Source organism: Rhinolophus ferrumequinum, chromosome 2, assembly GCF_004115265.2.
Source record: "Rhinolophus ferrumequinum isolate MPI-CBG mRhiFer1 chromosome 2, mRhiFer1_v1.p, whole genome shotgun sequence".
NCBI lineage: Eukaryota > Metazoa > Chordata > Mammalia > Chiroptera > Rhinolophidae > Rhinolophus > Rhinolophus ferrumequinum.
This window is the reverse complement of record NC_046285.1, coordinates 51023143-51048224: the sequence shown is the minus strand read 5'-3', so window position 1 is coordinate 51048224 and position 25082 is coordinate 51023143. Positions and strand designations below refer to the sequence as shown.

General features: G+C 35.8%; 1 protein-coding gene across 2 annotated transcripts in view; it reads right to left on the bottom strand.

Moving 5' to 3' along the window:
- Positions 1-25082, bottom strand: part of PAK2 (p21 (RAC1) activated kinase 2) — a 72306-nt gene that overhangs the window by 13599 nt on the left and 33625 nt on the right. For both annotated transcript variants that reach the window (XM_033129672.1, XM_033129671.1), the window contains 12 exons: positions 24348-24556; positions 19568-19668; positions 19082-19229; positions 17447-17478; positions 16353-16460; positions 14568-14700; positions 13334-13397; positions 12063-12111; positions 11466-11578; positions 10226-10343; positions 8190-8289; positions 5714-5910 (listed from right to left, as the gene is read on the bottom strand). In XM_033129672.1, the coding sequence (XP_032985563.1) occupies positions 5714-5910; positions 8190-8289; positions 10226-10343; positions 11466-11578; positions 12063-12111; positions 13334-13397; positions 14568-14700; positions 16353-16460; positions 17447-17478; positions 19082-19229; positions 19568-19668; positions 24348-24534 (1350 nt within the window). In that variant the 5' untranslated portion in view covers positions 24535-24556. The remainder of the gene's footprint in view (positions 1-5713; positions 5911-8189; positions 8290-10225; positions 10344-11465; positions 11579-12062; positions 12112-13333; positions 13398-14567; positions 14701-16352; positions 16461-17446; positions 17479-19081; positions 19230-19567; positions 19669-24347; positions 24557-25082) is intronic.

Sequence of the window (25082 nt, the reverse complement as noted above, 5' to 3'; positions counted from 1 at the left end):
GCGCCCTCCGCAACTAGATTCAAGGACAACTCCTTGGAGCTGATGAGCTCTGGAAACACACTGTCTCCCAGTATTGCCCAATGAAATAAATAAATAAATAAATAAAAAATAAAAAGAATGTAAAATCTTATCAACCTAAAAAAAATTTGATGTTTTCCCCATGGTTAGACAGAATTTATGGGTCTGGAGGAAGAGGATCACAGATACAGTGCCATTTTCATTGCATCATATCAAAGGAACATACTATCAACATGATTTAGGGCTGTTCGTGTTCAACTTATCACCTGGCTGAGATAGTGTTTGTCATATTTCTCTACTGTCAAGCTCCTTTTTCTTCCCTCTTCACACTGTGCTCTTTGGAAGACAGTTGCTATGTGCAGCCTACACTTAAGGAGCAGGCAGTTATGCTCCACTTCCTTCAGGATGGAACATCTACATAAACTATTCAGAATTCTGCGTGAGATTTTTCTCTTCTGCCCATTTATTTATTTATTCAATCACTTATATCAGTATGGACTCAAATATTATTTTATACTTTGGGTTATAAACCCACACTACTTAATTTTCTTGTTCAAATATTTGTACCTTGGCCACTGGAGCTCTTTCAGTTTGGCCCCTGTGGCCCTTTTCCATACCCCCTCACCCATCAGTGTGGACTTTTTTTTTTAGCTCAGTATTATTTATGGTTCTATTTCATCTTCTTAATTGAGTTTTATTAGATGTAACTCTTTCATTATTTAGTGTTTGCTTAAGCATGCAGATAGCATGCAGCTTTCAGTTATCACAATCGTCACATGATGCCACTTCACACAGAGTACAAGAATCTTGTAATTCTCCCCTTCAGCCTTATGCTTTTGTTGTCATTTTACTTAGACACTTTTTTCCCTCCCTTAATAGATATTCAAACAGTTTTATCTTTTAAAGATATCTATATACGAAAAAAATCTTATATATTTACCTATTTAGTTACTATTTCTAGTGCTCTCCATTTCTTTGTGTAAAGCCACATTACCATTTTCTTTCTGCTTAAAAAAACTTCCTTTACTATTGCTTGTAATGTAGATTTGCTGGTGATAAATTCTTTCAACTTTTATACGTTTGAGAAAATCTTTACTTCACTTTAGTTTTTAAAAGATATTTCTTGACTGTAGAATTCTTGGTTGAACAATATTTTCTTTCAAAAGTCCATTACACGTGTATGTAGAATGCTTGAAGTTCACTGGCACTATTTCATTTTTTAAAAATTTCATTTGTTCCTATGTTTCATTTTGGATAGTTTCTATTACTATGTCTATGACTATTAAATCATCATCTTTTTCTTCAATGTACAGTCTGCCATTAGTCCAATCTTAAACATTGTAGTTTGTATCTGTAAAATTTTTTTTAGTGTACTTTACAAATGTCTCCACTTAACTCTTTTCACATCTGGAATGCAGTTATAGAAATTGTTTTAATGATCTTGTGTACTCATTCTTGTATCTGTGTCAGTTCTGGGTTGGTTTCAATTGATGGATTTTTCTCCTCCTTGTGAGCTGTAATTTCCATGTTCTTTTGCATGCCTGGCAAACTTTGGATATTTAGGTGCTGGATATATCGGTATTCCTATAAATATTCTTGAGCTTTGTTGTGGGAGACAGTTACTCTGGAACTGATCCCTTGGATCTTGTTTTTAAAGTTCGTTAGGTGGGACTACAGCAGCATGTAGCTTAGGGGTAATTATTTCCTAGCACTTCTATTCAATATTCTGTGAATTATGGCTGACAGAAGCAGGCACTATTACCAGTCTTGTGAGCACCAGGCATTGTTCTCTCCAATCTTAGCAGATGGTTAAATCCCCGGCCCTGGATAGATTTCTTCACACAGGTGTGCCAATCTCTGTTGAATAGTCAACAGGGATTTTCCACAGTCTCCAGACTCTTGTCTCTGGGAGGCTGTCTCCTCTCCTGTACTTTGTGTCTTGTGAACTCCAGCTGCCTTGGTCTCCCCATACTCTCAACTCTATGTCAACTCAAGGAGTCCACTGTGCCCCACCTGGATTCTCCCTCCCTGTGCATGACCTGGAAACTCTCTGAAAACTCTCTGAAGATTAAGCTGGAGCAATCACAGGGCTCACCTCATGCCTTTCCCATCCTTGGAGATCACTATTCTTCATTGTCTGATATCCGGTATATTGAAAAACCATTGTTTCATATATTCTAATAGGAGGGTTAATTTAATCCCTGTTATTCCATCTCGACAGGAAGCAGAAGTTCCTGTTTGTCAAGTTTTCACCAATTACATCCACATTGCCAACTCCAAATATCAAGTCTCAGTCCTCATCTTACTTGACATAACTTTCTGACAAGCTGAGTTTTCCCTCACTTTTTGCATGAAGATTCCAGGGCATATGTTTATTTGGTTTTATCTACCTCTCTGGCCATTCCTTCTCAGTCGCCTTTGCTGGCCTGCCACACCGACTCTTAGCTGTGAAATGCTTCAGGGTATAAGCTAAATCTCCTCTACTGTCTGTCTGTGCCCACTTGACCTCGCGATCCTATCTAGTCTCACAGCTTTAAATAATTTCTGTAACTAACAAATCTCAATTTTATATCTCTAGCCTGGACTCCATACTTGCATACCCACCAGCCTATTCAACATAACCACTTGGATGTCTTAATAGGTATTTCAAACTTAACATGTCTAAGACATGTTAAAATGTCATCTCCTGATCTCCCACTTGCCATCCCCACCCTCCTACTCTACTTACAGCCTACCCCATTTCACCTAAGGTGAACTTCAACTTCATCTTTTCAGTTGCTTAGGTCAAACGCTTGGGGGTTATTTCTCCCTCTCTCTCATGTAGGCTCTCCTTTCAAATTACATCCAGAATCCAACTACTGTTTCTGACCTACACTGATAACATCCTACCCTGAGCTACCATCGTATCTTGCCTGGATTATTACAACAGCCTCCTAACTGGTTTTCCTGCTTCTGCCTTTGCCTCCCTTGAGAGTCTCTTCTCAACAAAGTAGCTAGAGTGATCCTGTTAAAATGTAAGTAGGCCCATTTCACTTCTCTGCTCAAAACTGTACAATGGTTTCCCCATCTTACCTTTGTAGAAGCCAGAATCCATACAAAGGCATGACAGTCTGACCTCCTTTCTTCACTGATCTGCCTTTTTTTTTTCTGCTGTGCACTCCCTGAATGCTAACTAATCTGGAATCCTTAATGATCTTTGAATACATTAGGAATGCTCCTGCTTTACGGCCTTTGCACATGCTGTTCCTTTTGATTGGAATGTTCTTCCCTTAGGTCACTGCGTATCACTCTCTTACCTCCCGTATTCAAATGTCAACTCAGTGAAGCTCTCCCCAAGCACTCTTCAAATTGAACACTCTTGATTCCCTATCAGTCCTCGTACTAAAGAGTCCATCATTTAATATATTACATATTATTCTTATTTTGTTTATGTTTCTCTCCTATGAGGGCAAGAATTTTATTGATTCTTTTTTTTCTGTTGTTAGTTCTTCTAGACAGCGCCTTGAACAGTACCTAACACAGACCAGATACTTGAATTAATATTTACTGAAAAAATTAGAGGGTTTTAAAAATTGTTCTAAAATTAATTACCTCTATAGAAGTACTTTAATTGCTCACTTGAACTGGAATCTTTGCAAGAAGATGAAAAGCATTCAGGAAAAATGGAATTAAAATCCATGCCATCCACATAGGATACCTTCTACACATAGCCATTACCTTAGTCTCTGTTGCCTATTTTATATAGGCATCTCCAACTTATTTTGAAAAAATATTTAAAAACTTCTGGCAATAAGTCTACAGTCATATAGACTTTAAAAAGAGTAATTAAAAAAAACTCTTTTTAAATAACTTTGAGATACAATGCACATACTATAAAAATCACCCTTTTCAAGTGCACAATTCAGTGTTTAGCATACTCACAAAGTTGTACAACCATCACCACTGTCTAACCTCAGAATATTTTTATCCCTCCAAAAAGAATACCCATGTGCATTATTAGTCACTTCCCATGCCCTCCTCTCTTCAGTCTCAGGAAACCACTAATCTCCTGTCTCTACAGATTTGCCTATTCTATGCATTCATATGCAGCCAGTCCTCATTTCATATATGTGAATTCACCTACTTACTAAAATTTATTTGTAACTCCAAAATCAAAACTCTCAGTGCTAAAAAAAACAAAAAAAACACACAAACAAAACAAACAAACAAAAAACCTCTCAGTGCCTCTGTGGTTATTCATGGATCTGCGCAGAAAGGTAAAAAGCATAGTGCTGAAGTGCTGTCTAGTGTTCCTAACGGCAAGAAGGCAGTGATGTGCCTTATGGAGAACACACATGTGCCTGACAAGCTTCATTCAGGCATGAGTTATAGAGCTGCTGGCCGTGAGTTCATGTTGCTGAATCAATCACCTATGTTAAACAGTGTCTTTAAACAGAAACACACATAAAGCAAGGTTGCATATTGATCAGTTGACAAAAATGGTGCGTCTAGAAGCTTGCAGGAACCTAACCCTATATTTCCCCTAGAAACAATGGTTCAGTATTCATCAATTCACTGTTTGCAGCTTTATAGAACCCAATTACCATGAACAAGAATCAAATGATTCCATAATCATACAACATGTGATCTTTTGTGTTTGACTTCTTAGCATAATGCTTTCAAGGTTCAATGTTGTATGTATCTATACTTCATTCCTTTAATTATAGCTCAAAAATATTCCATTGTATTGATATAGCAGTTTTGTTTATTCATCAAGTGATAGACATTTAAGTTGTTTCTACCTTTTGGCTATTATGAATAATGCTGCTATCAACATTTGTGTATAAATTTTTGCATAGATATATGCTTTTAATTCTCTTGGATATATACCTAGCAGTGGAATTACTAGGTTATAGGGTAACTTTATAAGAACTTTTACAGGAACTGTCAAATTGTTCTTCAAAGCGCTGCACCATTTGACCTTTCCACTAAGCAATGTATGAGGGTTCCAATTTCTCCACATTCTCACCAACACTTATTATTGATCATCTTTTTGATGATAGTCATTCTTGTAGGTGTGAAATGGTATCGTATTTGGTATCATATATGATAATTTAAAAGTAGAAGATAAAAGATAAAGAAACAAAAGGAGGGAGGGAAGGAGAGAAGGAGGGAGGGAAGGAAGACAGGAAAGGAAGAAAGGAAGGAAGGAAAGAAGGAAAGAAGGAAGGGGCCCCCAAACTCTCCACCCTCAGCTGCTGAATATTGAATTGTATAAAGTCTACTGACCTCATCTGTATCCCAGGACCCTCACTCTTGTTTGAACACAGGCTTTAATATTGCCATCTACACAGCTTTCTGACAGATGTGATCTTGCTTTCCTCTTCTCTGTAGCTGGGGGTACCAGAGGCCAAGGTTCAAAGTTGATAACCTGAAGGGTATATCTAGGGACCTTTAACTCTGTAGGAAAGTGAGGAAATTCTTATGTCCAAAATTAGAAACCTTTCAGCTTACTAACATCTATAAATTCTTTACCTAACATATTCAATTCAACCCAGAAGCAAATGATTTTTTGATACAGAGTAAGGGCAGAGACTAGGTTTAATCAACTTTGCATCTTAAATTCTTGGCCAGTGCCTGGCACAAGGATATTCTAAATAAGTGTTTTAAAGAAAAGATTTTTCTTAAAATAAGACTGGTGTTTAATTGGTCTTACCCTCAAGGGATTTTCATTGAGGTATGGAGGCTCTCCTTCTACCATCTCAATAGCCATGATACCCAGAGACCATATGTCCACTTTAGGGCCATAAGCTTTCCGTGTCACCACCTCTGGTGCCATCCAGTATGGCGTGCCAACCATGGTACTTCGCTTGCTCTGTTCAGGGGTGATCTGGGCACAGAAACCAAAGTCAGCTATAAAACAAAACAAAACATCCAGAGTTAATGGTATCCATGGATAGTTTTATATAAGAGTTTACTTTAGATGACTTAATTACATTTGACTATTTAGCCTCCTATTTTTTAAAGATTGTATCAATAAAGTCAACTAGCATGGATTTACAACTATTTTGATGATGTTAGATACTTTCACTTGTTTACTTTTACTTCTAACAAGCAGAGGGCAAATTATCAAGAGGTCTTTAAATAATTCATTCTACCCCAAAAATTGTAATGAAGTTGAAAAAGGTCTAAAAGAAAAAGTCAACAAAGGTGAACACCAAAACTAAATGCTGTGAATCAGCAAAGGTCAGGAAATGGCAACTACTTTTGAAGAAAATAAAAGAAAATAAACAAAAGCTAGCATTAGTAAGCCTTAGACTTAGCAGAGTCTAGAAAAAGCACACATTTAACTGCAACTGTACCTACAAGGTGCTCACCAGCATTACTCTACTCCAACCACCGCGTTTTATAACTAAGGAGCAGAATGCCTAGCTTAGTACTGTTTATTTAGGGGGAAAGTCAGGATAACAATCTAGAATTTTTCCCTCCCTTCCACTGTTAAACCCTTTCTGTTCCATATGTAACTGCTGTTACAAACATTTAAGGTTTGCAAGCTTCAGACTTTTTGTTATGAATTTATATACATACAAATTATACCTATGAACCACTTAGTTTACCTAATTAGGGTATTTTATAAACTGTTTTTTAAAACAATTTCTTTTTAGAGATCTTTCCTTATTAATACATTGATCTACTTCATTATAACTACACAATATTACAGAATATAAAAATATTATAACTTATTTGACCATTTCCATACTGCTAGACATTTAAGATATTTTTGGTTTTTCTTTACAATGTTGCAGAGAACATCTTTGTACTTGTTTGTGCATATGTTCAATAATTCTATAGGAGAGAATCCTAAAAGAGCAAACATTAGGCAAAATTATATTTATAACTAAAATTAATCTTATAAAAAAACAGGTAGTAGATGAGGGTAAAGGGGATCAAATATATGGTGATGGAAAGAGAACTGACTCTGGGTGGTGAACACACAATGTGATACATAGATGATGTATTACAGAATTGTACACCTGAAATCTATGTAACTTTTCTAACAATTGTCACCCCAATAAACTTTAATTAAAAAAAAAAAAAAAACCCAGATACTGTTTCAAGTACCTTATTATAAGAATTAACATACCTAAATCCTCATGATAACTCTATGAGATAGGTACATTTATTATTATTCCTAATTTTAAAATGGGGAAACTGAGGCTTATATATTTTGAATAACTTACCCAAGATTATTCATCTAATAAGTGGAAAACCAGGATTAAATATTATCCAAAAAAGTCTAATTCAGTTTAGTCTAATGTGTATCTACCAAAAAAGTATGAAAAATCCATTGCCCATTACGATTAAGATTAGTAATTTTATATTTTGACCATTTGATAGAACCTGGACCCTTCTTCTTGTGTTTGAATAACTTCTGGAAGATGTATCTTAAAAGGGGTGTTGAAAAGGGAGCCAAATCCTCTAGCAGAACAGAAGAAAATGTTTTTGGTTTCTTGATCTAAGAAATGCCTTGAGTTTTTAGATACGGTAGTTAGAGAAACCTCAGTAGAAGTTCTTCTTAAATCCCACAGAGGACATGATTAGAACTGAAATATAGCTAGCAGAGGAAAAGGAATCTAGGAATTTTTTTTTTCATGACTCTACCCTGTCTGATAGGGTAGATAATTTCTAAATTAGATAATTTAGATAATTAGGAAGAAGAGGTTTACATGGGGTTTTTGTTCCTTGTCATCTCCTAGGTCAGGGTCATACATTTCTCCCGATTAGGCCATACTCTGCCAAATCCAAAGAAAGCCAAACCGCATGACAAAAATCCCCCCCAACAGATAGCAGAGACAAATTCAAGTTTATTTTTGTAAGATAGCTGCAACATTATGACAGTGCCAGGCACTGTTCCTCAGTGTTTTACATTTTTAATCCTCAGAAGAATTCTTTGAGATAGGTATTATTATTCTCCTTATCATGCAAATGAGAAAATAGGCACAAAGAGATTAAGTAACTCACCTAAAATTATTCAGAAAGTATAGATTTGCTATTTCAATACAAGCTGTCCAGTTGTGTTTCTCCCTCCTCCATATATTATCATAAAAACGTTAACAGATTTTTTACTTAAACAAAAGGCAGAAAATTATAATAAACAACAAATAAATGATATTTGTTCATTTATTACTCACTAAGTTTAACTGATCCTTCCATCCCCAAAAGCACATTGTCACTTTTGATGTCTCTGTGGATCACTTGGTTAGCATGTAAAAACTCCAATGCCTGTAAACACTGAACAGAAGAAAAAAAACCAATCAATGAAAAAGTCTCTTAAAAGTCTAAGTCCAATACTGCTTATGGCCTGAGCACTGCTTCTAGTATCCAAGACACGCCAATACATTTATAAAGAAAAAACATCCTCTCATGTGCGAAGTCATTAAAAGAAAGGACACCTTAATTAATTAGATCCCCCATCTTCCACCTTCTGGTCTTGCCCAGAGATCATTAAATGATGTCTTATTTAGTCCTGCCATGGATTGTTTAAAACCTTAAGAATAACATTTAATCTTCAATGTTCTCATTTATAAAATGATGGGTGGGCCTATATAATTTCTAGGCCTTTTCAGGTCGAAATACCTAAAGGTATGCAGCACTTGGCAAATATGTACAAGGCTCTTTAGAAATCATTTCGACAATAAAGGATAAACTTGAATTATTCCCGTATGAATCTCAGATACTCAAGTCTAATCAATGTGCCACTGAAAAGTGGGTAAGAGCCTGGGTGGTCTGGTTCCATCCAGCTGTTCACCAGGATGATAGAAGATGTTTTCTTCATTTCTTCTATGGTGGATTTTACATAAAGCTACTACATTCACAACCTAGACACCAACAATAAAGGAATAACTTTCCTCTTATGCTATGTTTCAGAAAGCACTGAGTCCAAAGTGAGGAAAACATCCTCTCCCTCCCTTAAATACAAGAATAAAATTAGATTTAAAAAATCTACTTGCCCCTATGTTTATAATATATAATATATATATAATATATAATATATAAACTGAGTATAAATTGTAAACTTTGAAAAAGCTGTGTTTTTATTTCTTACCTCCATCAGAGTAGTACAAAAAAAGTCTGTACATAACTAAAAACAAATAAAAATCTCATTCAAAATATTCCATTCATTCAAGGAAAAAAAAAGCAGGTAAACTACGTATTATTACACCACGTTCACCAAACATTGAAGCAGATTCCTGGGAAAAAAGACAAATCCCCAGAAAAATACTTGTAGAAATAAATAGAAACTCATCACAATTAGAAAAACTCCTAAAACATACTGTAACTATTAACAATTCTTACCTCCCTCCTAAAACAACCAAAGGAGCTACCCCACAGGTGAAGTGTAATTAATTCAGAATTACAATTTTCAAAGACTACTTTTTTAACACCTTAATAAAAGCTGGAAAAGGAAAACATCATATGTATTGTTCTTACATGAATAAAGTTTATAATTCACTATGTATCACTGTAAAAATGCGAAAGCCAAATCATAGAAAACAAAATAGCCTTAAGAACTTTTACAATTTTGTCCTTTGTGACAATAATTCCTAGGATATTTGAAAGTAGTATTGTGATACTACGTTCAGTGACAATGAGAAAATCATTAACCTAAGTGTCATCTGTAAAAAAAGATTACATGGAAGAGGAAAGCTTGCTTTTGGCTTAGACATAGACAATGTGGCAGAATTTGCTGGCTTAAGCAAGCAGTATATGTAGTAACTCATTCATGAATATCAAGAAACAACCAGTTTCTTCACATTCAATGAGATCAGTAAAGCCAACAGCAGATTTATTGATACTTAAGGTGAGCATATGTCCTCCTTTGCCTGAGATAGCCTGAGATAGCTCTTGTTTCTACTGCTGAGTGGTGTATTTTTAATGGCTCCCCTTGCACTCTCGAAAGTATCTGTTTGGATGATGAATTATAATGATCACTCCACTGAAATTTACCTGTGAGTTGGGCGCTTCATTCCAGAACTATTTTACACACACATGAAGGAAAGGGTTGAAACTCTCATGTAGGATGAAATGGTATGGAAAAAACTTGCAGAGAATGTGTACAGAGAAATTATCTCAAACAATAAAAACTACCTGTGCAAAAAGCTTTCCCTTTTTTCACCTCCTGCTAACCACACATCACCATAACTTACCAAGAAGGGAGCAAACTCACCTCTCTGCATACAGCAGCAATCTGTGCTTCATCCATGCAGGTTTCTGTTACAACATCAGTAAGTGATCCCCCAGCAAGGTACTCCATAACTACAAACAATTCATCTCCCACCAGGTAACTAAGAAAAGAACACACAGAATATATTTACATTTTCACTTTTTCTAAACACATGGCACTCTATGTTGAAGAATTCAAATGTTAGGCACACTAATAACAAAACTAAAAAGTTGATAGCTTTGAGAGCTAGAAAGAAAACTAGAAAGCTGCTACCTAAAAGCACAGAAAACTAACAGGGTCATTATGATTTTCATGAATCACTTTAAAGTTTGCCCACAACTGAAAGAAACTTGGCTGTGTACACAGATTATTCCAATTAAAATACCCCTGTATGGTAAGAACTATTCATCCTGTTTTACAGATGAAGAGACAGAAGCTTGGAGAGGTTAAGTAACTAATCCAAGGTCACATAGCTAATGAGTGACAGAACCAGAATCTGAAGCCAACTACAACTGATTCCAAAACTTATGGCTTATCTTAACATGCTACCATACTGACTTAAAATACTATTTTAAAAAGCAGGGAAGTATACCTGGAAAGTTTGTTTCTATGAACATGGTCCCACAACTAGGGCTAAAGTCTAAAAATGGGTAATCTTTTCCACATTCAAAACAAATTTAAATATGGAAATAAGAAAATCACCTATAATTCTTTACCTCTAATATAATCACTATTATCATTTTCATTTATTTTCTATTCTTCTTTCATTCACATGTATGTAATTACTTAAAAAAACACACATAGTTGTAAGACACATAATTTTCTATTTTGCTTTTTAACATCAATTCCTAAATCAAATGAGGTTTTAGCAGACATACTATTTGCCCATTAAAGTACTTGAAATAAAAATTGATCTAAAAGTTTAAAAACTGTGTAGCCAATCATCTCTGTTAATCAAGATATGAATCCCAGCCAACCTTCCCTTAATGTTTCTGCTTCTGATCATTTGTAATTAATATGAGCACCAGCAGCAATGTCCTTCATTTAACTGCCTTCTCTCACTTGCCAAGTGACATCTACGTAAAAAAAGAATCTGTTAAACTGTAATGTGCTATTTTTACCTCTCCTCCTCCTTCAAGCTCAGTTTTCAGCACTGACATTCTACTCTGGTCTAACTGAAGTGGCTATGAGACATAAAATTTCCACATTTTTGTTCCAACGCTTGGGAAATATTCATATTTACCTGTCCAAGAAGTTAACTATGTTGGGATTCTTTAATTCTTTCATCACCAGAATCTCATTAATGATCAATTCCTTCTTTGGTTGTTTCTGTAAATTAATCTGTTTGATAGCAACCTATGATGGAGAAACAGAATTAAAAAAACAAAATCAGGACAAGTTCCCAATTATCTTAGAAAATTTCAAATATCAATCAGTTAATAATTTATTGTATAAATGTTGTACAATGAAATGCCAATTTACTCATAGGTAACACTTTTATTTCCACACTGCCTAGGTACAATGCTTTGTAGTAACATAGAACCCAAATATTTTTAGATTTCTCTTGAAGCTGATTAACCAACCCAAGGTTAGCCTAGTACCAGAAATTAATTCTTTTCATTCCAAGCTGGGAAAATAATTTTTTAAATATTTGTTTATTTATGAAACAAAGCATAATTCCTTTTCCCCCCTTAAAAAGAAAAGTGCTATAAAATTACATAGAGTAATTCTTTCAACATATTCAACTGAAAGAAATTCCTATTGATTATTCACAGGTTTACTTACTTTCCTTCTATACTAAAAGCTAATGGCAACACCCAAATTATGAAAAAGTACCTACCTCCTGTCCCAAAGCCACATCAGTAGCAGTGAAAACTGTTCCAGAAGCCCTAGCGGGGAAAAAGACACAAAGCATTACCATTTATAACCCAAAGACTTTATACTTAGAATTGAAAAAGGATTAAACATTTAAGACTTAGTATCTTTAATAGGAGTAAAAGCAAAAACAAAAGGGAAAAAAATAAGAAAAAGAGGAAATCCTTGTGGCCAAAACTTGTTAGAAATCTGTCACAAATTTCATACCTACAAAAATGTAGAAAAAAGATAAAGAAAAAAGTAACATGTACTCATGGATCCACTTCCCCTGCTTAAGAAACGATGAACTATAAATAAATTTGAAGGTCCTTGTGTGCCTTTTCCAAAGGCATCTCCCTCCTCCCAAAGTCATCTGTATTTGGTGTTTATTCTGTATTTGATGTGCATCAGTTCCATGCATTTCTCTGTATTTTAACTACAAAGGACATAGGTGTGCATCTCTATAGAATATAGTTAACATCATTTTTAAATGTCATATAAATGGTTTCATTTTATGTATTTGTCTGCAATTTGCTTTTTTAATTCAACATTGGATTTGGGATGGTCATCCACATGGATTTTATTCTTGTTCATTATTATTACTACATACGATTCCATATATAACATTCATCCATTATCATGCTCAATAATATTAAAATATTCTCAATTTTTTGTTATTAAAACCAGTGTTGCAACTGCATTTAGTTTTTAAAAAGAAACTCATAAGGAAGTTTTCAAAAAGACTTAAACTCTCTGTCTAAATTCACAGAACATTTTCCAGAGATTAATAACATTAAAAATTCCAGATGTTCATTTGCTCCAGAAGCAACAGGAAAAAACAAAAAAAAGTTTAGTTAGTATAGTTCATGAATACAAATTATTGGACAAAAATCAGAAGATCAGTAGACTCAAAGATCAATACTCAATGATTTGATTAAAATGCATGTTTTTATTGCCTATAACCTTGTAATAAATGTTCTGTCTTTTAAATATATTTAATGTGCAAATTTTTCACCCACCTAATAATTTCTTACCACCAATGGGAAATAACATTTAAGAAGAAAACAATGTACAATCATTGGTAAGTAGTACAGTTTTTAATAGCATCTAAAAATAAATGCATTACTAATTTACACAAATCCAAGGACACCACTCATAGAATACTTGTAAGTGCTCGATGACAGCAGGCAAAAGAGATATCACGCTGTACACCTAGGCAGTATTGAATATTGTGGTAATATAATCACAAATACTTACCCTTGCCCAATTTTTTCGTATCTTGTGTATTTTTTCTTAGGGTCACCGATGCTCACAATAGTTCCTATTTTAAACAAAAACAACAAAAAGTTATGATCTCAGTCAAGCACTTTTAAATTGTAAATTAATTCTGATATCATTAATCCCTTTAATAAACCACTGATTTTAGAACAGTGGTTTTCAAACATTAACACTAAGTATTCAAAAATAATGTGTTTCAAACACAAAACACTAAAGAAACTTAATTTAAAAAAAAAAGGATCGAGATTAGAACTCCTAACTAATGCCTTCATTATCCTATCATTTCCTCAAAAATGATCATGTTTTCAAATGACCAACTGTACCAGTTTGCCTGAAACAGAGGTTTTCCATGATGTGGGATGTTCAGTCTTAAAACTGGGCAATTTCTGGGGAAAATTTCATACTCCACTGAAATGTATTAAACTCATGAAACTATTTAGTATCAGAAATAATATATAAATAACATGCAAATGATTAACCCTAAATGGCTTTTCTGACTCTTCCCACATCTTTGATCTTACAATAGATTTAGAAAACCCTTTATTACTATAAAAACTACTCTAATATGAACTAATCAAACATCTGTTTTAGGAAAGTTCACAAAGAAACATGTTTTAAAATTAGGATGTTGGGCATAAAATTATCTTACAGTCTTACTACCAGTAAGTAAAAACATGAGAAAACCATAATAAATTTTCACTTGCTCAAGGTAAAAGGAGACAGGAAATGCACATAAATAATCCAATTTTATACAGGTACCCAACCTCAAGTCCCCAGCCACTGCAGTTACAGTTTTCCTTGGTCCCAATAGATCAGTGTTCTTTATAACTACAGTTGCTGTACATTTGTAAATCAGACAATATTGCTACCCTCTCTCTGACACTATGCACATTATTTCCAATGCTTTTTCCAGGCCAATGATAGTTGACAGACAAAAAGGAAGAGAAAAAATGGTACTGACTATTGCAGAGATGTTGCTCACTAGTCAACACATAATAAACAAGCAGGGAAGAGAATGAGTATTATTTTGGCTTCACTACATTTTTTTATTTTGGCTTTACTAGATTTTAATTCAAGCTATTGTTCCTAGAAGAAAACATTTTATTCTTTATGTCTTAAGCCAATATATAGGGTATAAATTAAAATCCGTCTGGGCCAAATGTTTCAAGAGCTCTTAACAATTTAAAAATAATGTAAAATATAGGAAACATACTTAATTTCTCCATAATCTCTTCATCTGTCATTTTGGTCTTCTTTTTCTGTTTGTCAGAAGACTTGGCACCACCATCAATATTAGAATCACCAACTGGTGCAGGAATAGGGTCAATTACAGACCGCGTGTAAATCTGCAGAGAGATAGTTAATTGCTGAGATTTGAGGAAAAATATTTTTAGGTATTCTTTTCTTTATTTCCCCCCCTACTTCAGCCTCCCACCCACCCCACTCTGGTTCGAACCAGTGACCTCAGCATTAGGAGCCCGGCGCTCCAACCACCTGAGCCACAGGGCCAGCCCTAGGCATTCTTATTGGCACACTATTCAGTTCTTTGATTTTTAACCAAAACCAAGCTGTCTCCAGTGTTCTAATAATAGAAACCTTAATGTTAAAATAACTATTAATTCCTACAAAATTTTTTACACAAATATGATTTCTACCATTTCGTGTCAAATAGCCAGTTCTAGGAGGTAAAGAAAATAGGGCCCCTGGGGCCGGCCCGGTGGCTCAGGCAGTTGGAGCTCCATGCTCCTAACTCCAAAGGCTGCCGGTTCAATTCCCACATGGGCCAGTGGGCTCTCAACCACAAGGTTGTCAGTTCAATTCCTCAAGTCCCGCAAGGGATGGTGGGCTCCGCCCCTTGCAACTAAGATTGAACACGGCACCTTGAGTTGAGCTGCCACTGAGCTCCCGGATGGCTCAGTTGGTTGGAGTGCATCCTCTCAACCACAAGGTTGCCAGTTCGACTCCTGCAAGGGATGGTGGGCTGCGCCCCCTGCAACTAAGATTGAACATGGCACCTTGAGCTGAGCTGCCTTCCAGATGGCTCAGTTGGTTGGAGCGCGTCCTCTCAACCACAAGGTTGTCAGTTCAATTCCTCGACTCCCGCAAGAGATGGTGGGCTGCGCCCCCTGCAACTAGTAATGGCAACTGGACCTGGAGCTGAGCTGCGCCCTCCACAACTAAGACTGAAAGGACAACAACTTGAAGCTGAATGGCACCCTCCACAACTAAGATTGAAAGGACAACAACTTGACTTGGAAAAAAGTCCTGGAAGTACACACTGTTCCCCAATAAAGTCCTGTTCCCCTTCCCCAATAAAAAAAGAAAAGAAAATAGGGCCCCTATCATTAGATCAGGATCTAAGGGCAGGCCCCAGAGCTTTAGCTGCCCATCGTGCCAATACTCTATCACACTCCACTGTGCGGCGCCTTTCCCCACGCTTTACTGGTAGTAGTACAGAGAGAGGGACACGACTCTTTCTTTCTGTCTCTATCTAAGGTTATAATTGTTCAAATTCTCCTATATCTGGTAAAAATTTCACACTCAGCAGCCTCTTAAATGACACCAATGTTTTGAGAGAAATGTAAAATGGGATAAAATACATAATTTGGGTGAGAAGTAAAATCCAAGTTTTAGATACAGTAGTTATTTGCATTGACATAAACAGAGAAAGCCAGAGAAACAGATGAATTCTTTGGAAGAGGAGATTTAATACAAAAAGAAAAAAACAATGAGATATTTTAACTTTAAAGAAGCCATTCGATTTTAACTTTCAAAAAAGCTAGTTTTTTTTGATGGCTTAGGTGCATTTTACTGGTTTTCTTTAAAAAGCTGGTTGTTTTATGAGTGGTCTTTAGGTAAACATCTCCTATTCAAATTCCCCACACTAAAATATTTTAAGCATGAGGGTATTTTAAAATTAATCATTGGAAGTCAAATACAGACTGCTGTTTTCTAAAACGCAGGCACACACAGCTTGATTCACTCGTCAGACACTCACCGATTTTGTGTGATCTGGTCGTGGGGCAATAACAGGGGGAGCAGCCTCTTCATCATCGTCGTCTTCCTCTGTTACTGCCACTGATGTTTCCGATCCCTTGGTATTCAGCTGCATTTATCATACGAGCACAGTAAGGAAGTCAAATATAATAATACATTAAAATATAACTATCTTTCTTTTAACACACTTGAAAAAATGTATTTTATTGTCACCCCAATAAATTAAAAAAAAGAAAAAATGTATTTTAAGAGCTGGTTTCAACACTGGCTCTAATCTAATCACTTCAAAAGCAAAGGTAATTTTATAAGAAAAGTAGTTTATGAAATAAATGTGTATGATAAACATCAAGTATTCTTGAGAGAATTTAGGCCCTTTATACAGAGAATTTGATATCCTTTAAACAAACCCTAAAAGTAAAATATCACTTTGTTAAGACCAAAAACAGATTCTCTAGGCTTTGTATAAGTCAGTCATTTTCAGTCATTTGAAACAGCCAGATTCACGAGAAAAAAATGGAGGCTAACGAAGCAAGAGGAAGGCATTAAGCTTTATAGAGATTATTATACTCCAGGTATGTGCTAGTTAGGTACTTTACATGTTACCGCATTTAATCTTCATATAACTCCAGGAGATTGTTTCCTCCTAATTGAGGAATTGAAAATAAAACAGTGATTGTTTGCAGGAGGTGACTGACTGTGCTGACATGATAACTTAGGTCAAGTTTCCGACACTGAAGACTCTGAAAGGCTTCAATTGTTCACTATGTTTCCCAAGTCTATATTCAGCAGAAGGTATCACAGGAAAAAGCTAGCAAGTTCTTTGTATTCGTGTTTATATATGGAAACATTACCCAAAAGTAGCTAAACTTCTCTAAAGATCCTAATAAGTTTTAGTCACTTTAATTATCATATCAAGGAAATTCAATTTGTTTAATATGGCTTTCTCAACTAATCAAGTAGATAGCTAAAACATGTATTAAGTGGTTATTTATTTCTGATGGCTGTAATGTATTTTAGAAAGTAAAATAGAACTGAGATTTGTTTGGGGTAACTTATATTAGAACAAGAGCTACAAGAAATAACATATTAACTTACTGGTGGTGTTCCAGAAGGGAAGCCATCTTTCTCTGAATATGAAACAGAAAACAATGCTAAATTAACAATTCATAAAATAAAACATCTATATAATAAAAGAAAATGTAAAGCAGAGGAAGTAAAATGTTCTTAGACTGATTTCATTTTAAGTTGAACTAAGTCTTGAGAAAAACAATAATATCAGTATTCAAACAAGAATTCATATAAGATTGAGCTAACAAATCTCAAATCTTAATGGAACTCTGCAAATTTACTAAAAATCATTCAATTGTATACTCCAAATAAGTGAATTTTATAGCATATAAATTATATCTTAATAAAGTTATTAAAAATTTCTTTGAAACCACAACTGTCAATCTGTATTTATTAAAACAAGTTCACTCATAACGATACTTTCTTCAGAAAACTGCCTGTCAAGGAACTTAAAGCAACCATTCAGACATCAGCCATTGGGCAAAGGACAATTCTTGACATAAATTTTGATCAGTATGAAAACAAATCCCTGAAGCTAAAACAGTTCATGAAGACTAAATGTTAAAATATTGGAGTTTAGAAGAGCAAGTTTTGTTTTGTTTTACTTTTAAAAATGTACACACACACACACACACACACACACACACTGAAAAGAATATACTATTTTCTGGTCAAACATTGATTTAAAAAAAAGATTATTAATTTACAGACTTACTAGTTGACACAAACATTCTAGAGACAAATCTGACCTTTTGCTAAGGACATAGTAGACTAAGCAAAAAAGTTCAAAATCATTTGCCAAGTGGTCTCTATTTCTTCCTTGAACACAGTCCTTATTTTGGCAATGATGCATTCAAATTAAGTATAGTTAAAACTACAGGTATGGTTTTAGCTCAATCATAATCAACCATATCGTTTTTAAAAACTACATGTATGACTTCAGGGGACACAGAAACATATTAAATAACACCTTGGAATGTAATTAGTAAAATCCACACTGAAGGAAACAGGACAAATGATCTTGTTTCTTTAACAAATAAATTGCAATGAAAAGAAACCATGAGAACCAGAGAGAGGGAGAGGAAGCCTAAATATCAAAAAAGATTCAAGAGATATTGTAATCAACTGTAATGTATGAACTCTATTCTGATCCTGATTTGAACAATTTTTTAAAATCCACTTTTCTCCAGTTCTTACCTGATGATATTCCAATTTTGAGGTACTTTAATCTAATGCTTATTTAATGTTTATATATTTGATAAGTTTCAATTTTTGAGTGGATTTAAACATTTACTTCAGAGTTTGTGCATTTAAAACCACCCTCCTCCTATCCCACTAACAGTAAATATATTTCTAGTATAAACACGCCTATAAATCAGCATCTTTCCCTTGTATTGCTGGATGTCACTGAAAAGTAATGAGAAAAACAAAAAGGCCAAAACACCCACTTTTGGCAAAACTAAGAGATTCCCGGACTCCAACTTATGAATAAGAGCTGCTCCAATCAGTTAACAAAAGGCAGATCCATGCAAGGGAAGAAGCAGAGACAAGAACCATAGCTTAGTTCTTTTATTTTTCTAGAAGCTTTCTTTTTATCTAGAAGAGCTTCACAACTCCGCAATCTCATTTGAATCAACCTTTTACTGTTGACTGATGTCTTACCTGGAGGAGTAAAGCTCAGATATTTCTGTTTCACTGTGTTGGAGTCATAGAACTTTAAGACATCCAGCACGGCCTGAGGATTCTTCTTTTGCTCTAGTTTGGTGATATTGGAGGTCTGTAATAATCGAGCCCACTGTTCTGGCATGCCCTAACAAAAAGATATTCAGAAATTAGTTGTTTTGAGTTGCTCTAATAAAATCAATTTCCAGAGCTAAATGACAAAATACAAAACAATCTACACAACTATTGGTTTGACTAAATTCTAGTCCGCCGAGTTTACTAAAGGTTTATTTATCTAAATCTATTTTGCATAATTATAACAGGCTCAGCTCCCTAGAATAAAGATATATCCAACCACAAACACTTTTAGAAGAAAAGCACTAAGAATTCAGTTACAATGCGGATAGAAAAGTTAATTTCAACCTTAATACAGAGTGGAAAAGCTTGACTGATGATATATAAACAAGTCCCAACTAGGTAACTCACAGTGAATTCTCCAGTAACAGCATCAAAGCCAACATGGATGGTGTGCTCAAAATCAGATGGAGGAGAAATTTCTGGTCGTTCCTTCTCTTTCTTCTTACTTCCTAGAGGACATTAAAAAAAAAAAAAAAGAATCAGCCTATTTAAACAAGATTAATAAAGGTACTCATATGTTTATATTTTTCCTGAAATAGATTAGGAACAAAGTTATTCTAGTAAAAAGGTTTCCCCTAAAGACAATGACAGGAAACTGATAAATGAAGTACAATAACCAATCCTGTGATCAAGCAAAGGTGGGGACAAGCAGACAGTGACCCGATTAAAGAGGCGCACAGAGTAACCCAGCACCAGGCCTGAGTAAAAGGGCACGGGCAGAAGAGACAGCCCCTTAGAACAGGTTTGTTCTCTAATAAATCAAGACCTACACCCTAGATACTGAGTAATTTGGAAAACGAAACCTATCAAATCCTATTTCCATTTAGCTATATTTACCCAGAAAGAACAATTTTCATTACTATGACTACGTAAATAATATACACGCATGAACAAGTCGTTTACAAAGACCACATCGCCTTTCTTGTGAAACTTTAACCTCTTCTTTTTACTGAGGTTAATAATTGCTACTGAAGGGCCGGCCCGGTGGCTCAAAGAGCTCCGTGCTCCTAACCCCGAAGGCTGCCGGTTCAATTCCCACATGGGCCAGTGGGCTCTCAACCACAAGGCTGCCAGTTCAATTCCTCGGGTCCCCCAAGGGATGGTGGGCTCCGCCCTCTGCAACTAAGATTGAACACGGCACCTTGAGCTGAGCTCCCGGATGGCTCAGTTGGTTGGAGCATGTCCTCTCAACCACAAGGTTGCCAGTTCGATTCCTCGAATCCCGCAAGGGATGGTGGGCACCCCCTGCAACTAAAGATTGAACATGGCACCTTGAGCTGGAACATGGCACTTTGACCTGAGCTGCCACTGAGCACCCAGATGGCTCAGTTGGTTGGAGTGTGGGCTCTCAACCACAAGGTTGCCGGTTAGACTCCCGCAAGAGATGGTGGGCTGCGCCCCCTGCAACTGGTAACGGCAACTGGACCTGGAGCTGAGCTGCGCCCTCCACAACTAAGACTGAAAGGACAACAACTTGACTTGGAAAAAAAAGGCCTGGAAGTACACACTGTTCCCCAATAAAGTCCTGGTCCCCTTCCCCAATAAAATCTTTAAAAAAAAGAAAACTTGAGAAAGCCATCTGACAAATACAGTCAAGTCAAACATGAGAATACCTTGCAATTTTACTCCTAAATATTCACCTCACAGCAAACCTTAAATCTTTGTCCAGAACCCACATCAATGCATTTTACATCCTGACTCAATACAGGCATAGCTCAGACATACGAGGACTGCAGGTTCGGTTCCAGACCACCACCATGAAGTGAGTATGTCAATAAAGCAAATCACACGAATTTTTTGGTTTCCCAGCGCATGTAAAAGTTATGTTTACACTATTACTACAGCCTATTAAATGTGCAATAGTGTTAGATCTAAAAAAAAATGTACATACCTTAAAAGTACTTTATTGCTAAAAAATGCTAACCATCATCTGAGCCTTCATAGAGTTGCAATCTTTTTGCTGGTGGAGGTTCTTGCCTCAATGTGATGGCTACTGGCTGATCAGGGTGGTGGTTGCTGAAGACTGGGGTGGCCGTGGCAATTTCTTAAAATAAGACAATGAAGTCTGCTGCGTTGATTGACTCTTTCTTTCACAAATGATTTCTCTGGAGCATGCGATGCTGTTTGATAGCATTTTACCCACAGTAGAACTTCCAAAATTGGAACCAATTCTCTCAAACCCTGCCACTGTTTTATCAACTAATGTAGTATTCTAAATCCTTTGTTGCTATTTCAACTGTCTTCATAGCATCTTTACCAGCAGTAGGTTGCACCTCAAGAAACCCTTCTTTACTCAACCTAAGAAGCAACTCCTCCTCCTTAAAAGTTTTATCATGAAATTGCTGCAATTCAGTCACATCTTTAGGCTCCACTTCTAATGCTAGTTCTCGTGCTATTTCCACCACATGTGCAGTTACCTCCTCCACTGAAGTTTTGAATCCCTCAAAGTCATCAATAAGGGTTGGAATCAACTTCTTTCAAATTCCCGTTAGACATTTTGACTCCTTCCTATGAATCACTAATATTCTTAAATGGCACTAGAATGGTGAATCCTTTTCAGAAAGGTTTTCAATTTACTTTGCCCAGATCCATAACAGAAATCACTATTGATGGCAGCTACAGATTTATGAAACGTATTTCTTAAATAATAAAACTTGCGGTCAAAATGAATCCTTGATCCATGGGCTGCAGATTGGATGTTCTGTGAGCACACAAAACAACATCGATCTCATTACACATCTCCAGAGCTCTTGTGTTACCAGGTACTTTGTCAATAAGCAGTGGTATTTTGAAAGGAATCTTTTTTCTGAGCAGTAGGTCTAAAACAGGGGGCTTAAAATAGTCAGTAAACCATGTTGTAAATAGATGTACTCTCTTCCAGGCTTTGTTGTTCCAGTTATAGGGCACAGGCAGAGTAGATCTGGCGCCATTATTAAGAGCCGTAGGATTTGTGGACTAGTAAATGAACACCGGCTTCAACCTAGTCACCAGCTGCATTAGCCCCTAACAAGAGAGTCTGACTGTCCTTTGAAGCTTTGAATCCAGGCACTGACCTCTCTAGCTGGAAAGCCCTTGATGGCACTTTCTTCCAATATAAGGCTGTTTTGTCTATATTGAAAATCTGTTGTTTAGTGTAGCCCCCTTCATTATTTATCTTTCCAGATCCTCTGGAGAACTTGCTGCAGTTTCTCCATCAGCACTTGCTGCTTCATCTTGCACTTTTATGTTATGGAGACGGATTCCTTCCTTAAACCTCATGAACCAACCTCTGCTGGCTTCAGACTTTTCTTCTGTAGCTTCCTCACCTCTCTCAGCCTTCACAGGATTGAAGAGAGTTAGGGCTTTGCTTTGGATTAGGCTTTGGCTTAATGGAATGTTTGGCTGGTTTAACCTTCTATCTAGACCACGGAAAGTTTCTCCATATCAGCAATAAGCCTGTTTTGCTTTCTTATCATTTGTGTGTTCACTGGAGTAACATTTTACATTTCCTTCAAGAACTTTTCCTTTGCATTCGCCACTTAGCTAACTGTTTGGCACAAGAGGTCTAGCTTTTGCCCTGTCTTGGCATTTGACATGCCTTCCTCACTAAGCTTAATAATTTCTAGCCTTTGATTTAAAGTGAGAGACGTGCACTGTTCCTTTCATTTGAACACTTAGAGGCCATTGTGTGTTAACTGGCATAATTTCAATATTGTTGTGCCTCAGGGAATATTATAATTATATTATAACTAATATAATAATGAAAAAGTCTGATGCAACAACATGGATGGAATTAGAGGGTATTATGCTAAGAAAAATAAGTCAGACAGAGACAAATACCATATGATCTTACTTATACGTGGAATCTAAAGTATAAAATCAACAATAACAAGAAAACAAAATAGAAACAGATTCATAGATACAACAGAGAACAAACTGATAATTACCAGATAGGAGGGGAATTGGGGGGCTGGGTAAAAAAGGCGAAGTGATTAATATGTACAAATTGGTAGTTACAAAATAGTCACGGGGATGTACGGCATAGGAAATATAGTCAATAATATTGCAATAACTATGTATAGTGCCAGGTGAGTACTAGACTTATGGGGGGGTCACTTCATAAATTATATAAATGTCTAACCACTACGCAGTACACCTGAAACTAATATAAAATAATACTGAATGTCAACTACAATTGAAAAAAAGTTATTTTTAATTAAAAAAAAGAAACTATACAATGCTATTATTATACAACAACTCTTTAAAATGTGTTACATTAAATATGCTTTTAGAGAAGCTGGTAATAAGTTGTGCACAGACCATTATTAAGTTACTATTTCTTTTTGCGATCCTTAAATATTTTTATTATTAATTATTGTTAAAATAAGAAAGAGTTTGAAATATTGCGAGAATTACCAAAATGTGACACAGACACAAAGTGAACAAATGCTGTTAGAAAAACGGTGCCGACAGAAATACGTGATGCAGGGTTGCCACAAACCTTCAATTTGTAAAAAAATGTAGTATCTGGAAAGCACAATAAAACAAGGTATGCCTGTACAAACGAAAGTTTCATGAAACAACTCTTTCACGATGTGAAATCATACTGAGTTTGAGAAACCCTGCACTAGACTCGTGTTTGTGAAAGATAGGCTAACATGCTGATTGTTGCGTGCCGCCTCAGATGCTTCTCAGGGCATTACAGAATACACGATAAAAAGGCAGTATTACTAACTACTCAAAAATCAGAAAAGCTCTTAATTCGAAAACCCTGTTGGCTCCAGGGATTTCAGACAGGGGACTGTAGACTGTGTATCACCATCCTGATAATAGTAGGTCTTTCTCAAATATCACAAATCTCTTTAATGTTGGGAAGCCATAACTATGTCCCAAATCTCTGAAAATGAAGGAGTATAGAAATTCACTGGATGTAACAAGTAGGCTGAACAACAACAACCTTAGTTTTATTCTCTTCTATCACAGTTTAAAATAAACTAGCCTTTCTAATAGTGCCTATATACCACCATCAATTGTTTTCTTGGATCTGTTGTTTCTCACCATAAAACATCAACTAATTATACTTTAAAAAGGTATCAAAATAGGTAACAAAATAATAACCAAGACTCTTGAAACCACCATAGCTATTTACCTTTCTCTGTGCCTGAGAATATAGAGATGATTTTATTCCTGGGCTTTTTTTCCTCTGGAACAGAGGGCAAAGGTTTCAAACTGTGATTAGCTGACAAAGGGTCTTTGCCTCCAGTGCTAAAAATGGTACTGCTCATTCTCACAGGAGGTGCCGGAGGCTTGTCTTCCAGTTCTCCGTTATCAGACATGATTCAGAATTATGAATACGGCCTGAAATAGACAAAAACATAACAGTTAATAACAAGGTAAAAAAAACTGTATGGACAAGCACAAAACAGTAATAATCCCCTCCCCAACAATGAATTTAAAAATGTTATACATTCTGAGTGAAATTTGCAAAATTTGTAAAATTCAACGAGTAAGAGAAGAAATTGGTCATCAATATAGGCAATCTCCTCTAACAAAGTTAGTAAATGGTTACTTGAGGGAATGTCTGAAAAGCCGTATCTAGTTAAGACGACTTTGGTAGTTTTGGGAAAGCATGATGATATGAACATATCAAAAGATATTCACCTAATTAATTGACTCTAATAGTAAATGTTCCAATGAAAACACAGACAACATGGCATCTTAAAAAAAGAATTCCAAAGAGGACAACTTATGTCCTAACCAGCCAATCAAAGGACATGACTCTGATAGGTCTCCATTTCCACGGCAGAGGCAGGACATTCGTTATTAAATATATAAACCAACTCCCACCCCCATATCTAATTCCATGCTCACTAGCTTGTGATCA